This window comes from Argentina silus (assembly GCF_951799395.1).
Source record: "Argentina silus genome assembly, chromosome: 17".
NCBI classification, from domain to species: Eukaryota; Metazoa; Chordata; class Actinopteri; order Argentiniformes; family Argentinidae; genus Argentina; species Argentina silus.
In genome coordinates this window covers 852,794-860,293 of record NC_139671.1, presented here as the reverse complement: position 1 = coordinate 860,293, position 7,500 = coordinate 852,794, and the positions used below count along the sequence as shown (strand labels likewise).

General features: G+C 50.8%; 1 protein-coding gene across 1 annotated transcript in view; it reads right to left on the bottom strand.

Moving 5' to 3' along the window:
• lama2 (laminin, alpha 2) overlaps window positions 1–7,500 on the bottom strand; it is a gene marked incomplete at its 5' end in the record, with an annotated part of 106,098 nt that overhangs the window by 51,335 nt on the left and 47,263 nt on the right. The window contains 5 exons of the mRNA XM_083688732.1: window positions 489–725; window positions 1,897–2,033; window positions 2,504–2,684; window positions 5,888–6,151; window positions 6,602–6,708. Of these exons, the coding sequence (XP_083544858.1) occupies window positions 489–725; window positions 1,897–2,033; window positions 2,504–2,684; window positions 5,888–6,151; window positions 6,602–6,708 (926 nt within the window). The remainder of the gene's footprint in view (window positions 1–488; window positions 726–1,896; window positions 2,034–2,503; window positions 2,685–5,887; window positions 6,152–6,601; window positions 6,709–7,500) is intronic.

Sequence of the window (7,500 nt, the reverse complement as noted above, 5' to 3'; positions counted from 1 at the left end):
AGAATGGAGTGGATGGGAAACCCTGTCAGTGCACAGGTCAGACTTTCTCAATCACATTTCCCGTCTTTTTCAGCTTTTGACATCCCGCGCCTCCTCATTCGTCCTTCAGCGGCTGAGGCTTCGAATCAAAAGGACCTCATCATGTCTGAGGAAGAACCGGCCATGAAGAGGTGAGTTTAATTCAATAATTATTCATTATTATTGTTATTATTACATTGATGGCTTCTATATGTGGAATAAAACGAGTAGCTGTTATAAGTAATTTATTATGAAGGCTGGTGGAGGCTGGTGGAGGTAGGAATTGGAGGACGGACTCATTGTAATTCATGGAATGAAACGTGTGTGTTTGACACCATTCCTCATTCTGTTCCATGCATTCCAATGAGCCCGTCCTCCGATGTCTACCTCCGCCAGCCTCCCCTGTATCAGGAATCCGGGTCGGTATTCAACCGTTTCTCTGACTGGACATGTGACATGTTACACGTTACCTTGCAGCTGCACTTCCCGGTGCGGTCGGCGCAGGCACACACGTCTCTGTCCGTGTCGCACGTCTGCAGGTCTGACCCCGCCACCGAACACTCGCACGCAATGCATTGTGGGAAGTCCCGGTAGCCCAGCTTGCATTCGTTGCACTTCTCCCCGGTGAACTGGTCTCTGCACCGGCAGCAGCCGGTGTTCAGGTTGCACTGCTGGCTCACGGAGCCCACCATGCTGCACCCACACGCCTGGGGGGGGGGGGGGGGTAAGGTTGTCAATGATTCATTCATTCATTCATTCTCTCTCATTCACACACTCTCTCACTCTCTCACTCACTCTCTCACTCTCTCACTCACTCTCTCTCACTCTCTCTCACTCTCTCTCACTCTCTCACTCTCTCACTCTCTCACTCCCTCACTCATTCACAAGCATACCTACCATCACCGTCACACAGCTACTTCTAGAACATTCATGAACACCATGGGGTTAAATAGTTAACAGCCAGCGGAGCCAAACTCACTGCATCTCTCTCTGCTTTCATTCCTCTGCTTTGAGTCTCATATTTCTCTGCCTTCTAATCCTTTCACTTTGAAGCGTCTCTTGTTAACAACCTCAAAGCACTTCAGAGCTGTTTCACTGTTGTTCTGTAAGAGATTCTAATAGTGGTCTTCATAGAACAAAGAACCGTCAATGAGTGACAGAAAGAAGTGTGTTTTGAAAAGAGGAGAGAAGGTAGAGGGAGGAGAAGAGAGGTACAGAAAGAGAGGGAGGGGGAGGAAAGTGAAGAAAGGGAGAGTGGGTGTAGTGTAAAGAGAGAGGGAGATGAGAGGGAAGAGAGGCAGGGAGTGGGGAAGTGAGGAGAGTAAGAATGGGGAGAGGAGAAGGAGGACAGGTAAGAAAATAGAGAAAGAGACGGGGAGAGGAGAAAAGAGGAGGAGGAGGAGGAGAGAGGAGTCATATCTGCAACCTGTCATGATGTTGTGACGGCAGTGGTTGGGGAGAGGAGGATAGTAAGGATGGAGAGATGAGAGAGTAGAGAGAGAGAGAGAGAGAGAGAGAGAGAGAGAGAGAGAGAGAACGAGGAGAGGAAGGGGAGGTACAGCAGGAGGAGCAGTAGAGGAGTGGAAAGATGGAAAGATGAGACGGAGAGATCGAGAGGAGGGGTAGAGAGAGAGGAGGGGTAGAGAGAGAGGAGGAGAGAGAGAGAGGAGGGGTAGAGAGAGAGGAGGAGGCAGAGAGAGAGAGAGAGAGAGAGGAGGGGTAGAGAGAGAGAGAGAGAGGAGGAGTGGAAAGATGAGACGGAGAGATCGAGAGGAGGGGTAGAGAGAGAGGAGGAGAGAGAGAGAGAGAGAGAGAGAGAGGAGGAGTGGAAAGATGGAGAGATGAGACAGGAAGGAGGAGAGGAGGGAGGAGTGGTACCTTGCAGCCGGTGGTGAGGTCGTGACCCCAGGTGTTGGGGGCACACCTGTCACACCTCTCCCCCACGGTGTTGGGGGGGCAGACACACTGGCCTGTGTTGGCGTCACAGTTGTTCCCGATGTCGGTACACTGGCATGCTGGAGGACACACACACACACACACACACACGCACACACGCACAGACACACACACAGACACACACACAGACACACACACACAGACACACACACACAAAAGAATAAGTCTGCTATAAGTTGTTCAGAAACATAACTGGGTCGTCATCTGACAATACGTGTGTGGCTGTGACATGTGGCTCAGGGGAGGCTGGCGGAGGTAGAAATCAGAGGACAGGCTCATTGTAATGCATGGAATGGAATAAGGAATGGAGCCCCCCCTCCGATTTCTACCTCCACCAGCCTCCCCTGGACTGTGGCTGTTTTCACTAGTGAGTAGTGTTCATCTTGTATGCAGCCTCTAGCCTCTGGCCTCTAGCCTCTAGTTAGAGGCTCTCTTACGTGTGCAGCCTCTAGCCTCTAAACCTCTAGTGAGAGGCTGTCTTACGTGTGCAGCCTCCAGCCTCTAAACCTCTAGTGAGAGGCTGTCTTACGTGTGCAGCCTCCCTCCTGGAAGTTGAAGTGTCCCTGGGAGCAGCGGTCACACTTGGGCCCGGCGACGCCCGGCTGGCATCGGCACTGACCCGCCTCGTCACAGTCGAAGGACTTGGACCCGAACGAGTTACAGTGGCAGGGGATGCACCCTCCGCCAGACTGGACCCCATAGGTGTTGGGCTGGGGGGGGGGACATATGAGAGTTATTAACACCATGTAGACATGACATAGGCAGACATAAGGGGTTATAACATGCAGCGGAACACCAACACCGCAAAAGTCCGAAGCGAATCCCAAAACCAGTGACACACTTCAAAAACCAGTGACACACACTTCAAAAACCAGTGACACATGCTTCAAAAACCAGTGACACACACTTCAAGACCGCATTCTCCTAAATGGTTTTGAGCTTCCCTCTATGGAGAAACAAAACATGGTTTGAAACATGGTGCATAGCACCACCGACCCAAACCATGGGGACCGGGCCCATTGTCCTGTCAGTGGGGCCAGCCTGGAGGTCCAGGAGTCGGTACTGTAGCATTTAAACACATCCATATATGGTGGTTTCTAAACCCATCTCAGCAGTGCAGGGAGAAAGAGGACATTTCCATATTCCATTAAAGATGCAGCAACATGTGGTGAATAGGAGATGGGCAGAGAGAGAGAGGGAGGGAGGGAGGGAGAGAGAGGGGGAGGGAGAGAGAGAGAGAGAGGCAGAAACAGACAGATGTTTTGATATGAATGTGATTACATGAACAGTCCCCAGCTCCTGCCTTTCTGCTAGTCTTCATCACTCTACCTTCAACAGGAGTAAGGAGTGTGTGTGTGTGTGTGTGTGTGTGTGTAGTGTAACATGCACCCCCCCCCACACACACTCCTCTGAGTCATGCAATAGATCATTCTTGGACCAGTGGGAGTTGGTGTGTGTTTGTGTGTGTGTGTGTGTGTCCTCATGGGACCCCTTTTCTGTCCATGTGGATCCTGGCGTCTTGAAGGCGGGAACAGACACGTACGGTTGATTGACAGCTCACGCTTTGTGTCTGAACAACAACCAGGTGCTGCGTTAGAGATGACAGATGTGTGTGTGTGTGTGTGTGTGCGTGTTCATGCCTGTGCGGACGTGTGTGTGTGTGTGCGTGTGTGTGTGTGTGTGTGTGTGTGTGACGTGGCCATCGCTAGCCTGTTAATATTGCACACACAAACGTTCCAAACTCACTCATCATGCAGGGTGTGTGTGAGCCAAGACTGTGCTTCTCTTTGTAGCCCCTTCAACCTTCCTAGACGAGAGCGGTTCAAAGCGGTCTGACACCTGCTTCAAAGCCCGTCTCCTGCCAGGGAACCGGATATTAAACCAGGAAGTCGTTTTAAAAAAAAAAAGAGCCATTTTATGAAAAAGGACTTAATGGATGGAACACGTTTACTACGGACGACCGTGTGTAGCGGAGGGGGTTCGGAATCACTGGTCGCCTGGCCATGTGTAGCCCTATCCTGGGAACCTTGAGGACATCCTCTTGGCCTAATGGTGGATGCTTGGGTCTTCCATGTGGGAAGTTCGTGCCCCGCCCGTCTCGTACGATAATGACGATGTTTCTGTTCTCCGCCACTCCACTATACTACAGCATGATCCACACACACACACACACACACTTTACAGCGGAGTAGAGTATTTCTGGCTCCTGAATCATTCACATACATCAAAGAGGGTTAGTGATGACTCACACACACCTCCACAGTCTGACTGAAAGCTCTTCACAATGATGATTTAATTAGCCTGTAATCGTCAGGGCTTTTAACATTGTTATAGTTAATCATTCATTAACAGAGAACTGCTCTAAAGACATTCGGTTATTCCCTGCTTCCTCCTCCTCCTCCTCCTCCTCCTCCACTCTGAGCTGGGGGCAGGATCACTTCGCCCTATCACAGAGCGGTATCCAGCTGAGTTATGACCATAACAATATTAAGAGATTAAATCTATCCGCTTTTATATAATATACGCTTTTATATAATATACTCTTTCATAATTACCTGTGGCAATTGGCTTATAAAGTTAAGCTGATGGCCGGCAGATGAACCTAGATATTTATGCACCATATATATAAAGCCAGTATACTAATATATACACTCAGTGAGCTCTTTATTAGAACACTATACTAATACTGGGTAATACTCCCTTTATTACAACACTATACTAATACTGGGTAATACTCCCTTTATTAGAACACTATACTAATACTGGGTAATACTCCCTTTATTACAACACTATACTAATACTGGGTAGGGCCTCCCTTTATTAGAACACTATACTAATACTGGGTAGGGCCTCCCTTTATTAGAACACTATACTAATACTGGGTAGGGCCTCCCTTTATTAGGAACACTACTAATACTGGGTAGGGCCTCCCTTTATTAGGAACACTATACTAATACTGGGTAGGGCCTCCCTTTATTAGGAACACTATACTAATACTGGGTAGGGCCTCCCTTTATTAGGAACACTATACTAATACTGGGTAGGGCCTCCCTTTATTAGGAACACTATACTAATACTGGGTAGGGCCTCCCTCAAAACAGCCTCAATTCTTCGTGGCATTGATTCCACAAGATGTTAGAAACATTCCTTTGAGATTCTGGTCCATGATGACATGATTGCATCACGCATTTCCTGCAGATTTTTCAGGTGCACTTTCAAGCTGTGAATCTCCCTTTTTACCACATCCCAAAGGTGTTCTATTGGATTCAGATCCGGTGACTGGGAAGGCCACTGAAGAACACTGAACTCATTGTCATGTTCATGAAACCAGTTTCAGATGACTTTGCTTTGTGACATGGCATGTTATCCTGCTGGAAGTAGCCATCAGAAGATGGGTAAATTGTGGCCATGAAGGGATACACATGGTCAGCAACAATACTCAAATAGGCTGTGGCAGCCTTAAATAGCCTGTGGTATTAACGGGCCCAAAGTGTGCCAAGAAAACATTCCCCACACATGTCTGCTATGTCCATTTATCATACATGCGTGACTTCATACATGACCACACAGAGGAAGGACAAAAGTACAGCACAGAGGAGAGGAGAGGAGAAAAGAAGAGGAGAGGGGAGGGGAGGGGAGGAGAGGAGAGAGGAGAGAGGAGAGGAGAGGTCAGGTCCAGCCAGACCAGTGAGTGTCAGAGGGCCAGGGTGCTGAGTAGGACCATGTGTCAGGTCACGTTACAGTCAGAGCCAGGCCAATGCTGCTGGGGCTAGCTGACAGGGTCACACACACACACACACACGTGCATGTGACTGTCTATACACACCTTCCAGTGCATGCGTGTATTTACACACACACACACACACAAACACACAAACACACACACACACCCTCATGCTCCAGGCGTGTTTACCACGGCAGGGCGGTACGCTCCTCTGGGACAGCCCCCGGAGCGGGAGGAGCCCCAGCGCTGCACCTGCTTCAGAGGAACCCTCGCTATTGGTCGCCGTGTCTCCCGCCGCTCGTAGCCCTGGCGAACCAGGTCGCAGCGGCGGCCCACGTACCCCGGCTTGCAGATGCAGCGCCCCTCCAGGTCGCAGCGCTGCGACATGGCGCCCGCCGCGCTGCAGCCGCACGCCTGGCACACCTGAGCCTCCGCATCCCACCAGCAGTTAGGCTGGACCAATCACAGGGCAGGGAGCAGAGGGCGGGGCGCAGGGGCGGAGGGGGCAGGGCCAGGGGCAGGAAGTGACACAGAAAGGCACAGAGACAGGATATGATGTAATGGAACTTGATGGATGTTTGGTCTGCGGCTGAGTAAAGGTTTTGAGGTGTAGCACAGTGTCATATGTGTTCATATTCCTCTCACACTTTGACCATAACAGAATATGTCGAAAAACAAAACCCTGAGGAGTCAAAAGAGTGGTTAAACAGTGGTTATTGATCAATCCTAATCATTCACCATTATGGCAACATTAGCGGTATCTGAATCGGACTCAGTAGCCAATCAATAAATGATCCTGTGTGTTGTATTGACCACTGGAGCCGTCCAACTGACACAGCGACAGCCTGAAGGATTTGATTGGTTGAGAGCTGGTTGATGCTGCCAGCCGATTGGCTTACGTACCATGCACTCGTCACACCGCCGGCCAACCACGTGCTGCCGGCACTGGCACTGCCCGCTCTCCTGGTGACACAGTTCCGACACCGACCCGTTACCATGGCACTGGCACGCTGGGGGGGGGGGGGGGGGGGGCAGGAGAAGAGAGGAGAGGAGAGGAGAGGAGATGTGAAGAGAGAGGAGAGGAGAGGAGATGTGAAGAGAGAGGAGAGGAGAGGAGAGGAGACGGGAAGAGAGAGGAGAGGAGAGGAGAGGAGACGGGAAGAGAGAGGAGGAGGAGAAAGCGGGGAGGAGAGGAGAGGGAGAGAGAGGGAGAGAAGTGAATCAATAAAATCACAACCCAACAAACAACAGTAACATACTCTCTCAGCCCGGGCCTCATATCGGCATGTGTTACAATCAAGACCTCGCCTGTCAGATTCCTACGCTCCATTCTCGTCCCCGCTGTAGTCTGACGGCAGAACAGCTTGTGCACAGACGAGACGAGAGGACATTTGCATGATGTATGGGGCTCATTATTCCGTTCTAAACAGTGGCTGTGTTGTTGTGCCGAAGCTAGGCTAGCAGGCTAGCGGGCTAGCCACAGATGGTTCCCTGTAGGCCCGCTAAGAGGGACATCTGCTCGCTACGCTAGGCTACGCTACGCTAAGCTACGTTACGCTGCGCTAGGCTAGGCTGTGCTAAACTGCGCTGCGCTGCGCTCCGTTACGGACAGGGTTCAGGCGCTAACGTTCGCTAACAGGTTGTGATGCTAGGAGACGTAGCGACGAGGGTTTTTTCCCCGCGTACCGACAGCCTGCTGGCCAGATGGTCATGGTGATCGGTTCAAACTTTATAATATTAGTCTCTCTCCGAGAGAGAGGGAGGGAGAGGGGGAGGGAGAGAGGGGGAGGGAGAGAGGGGGG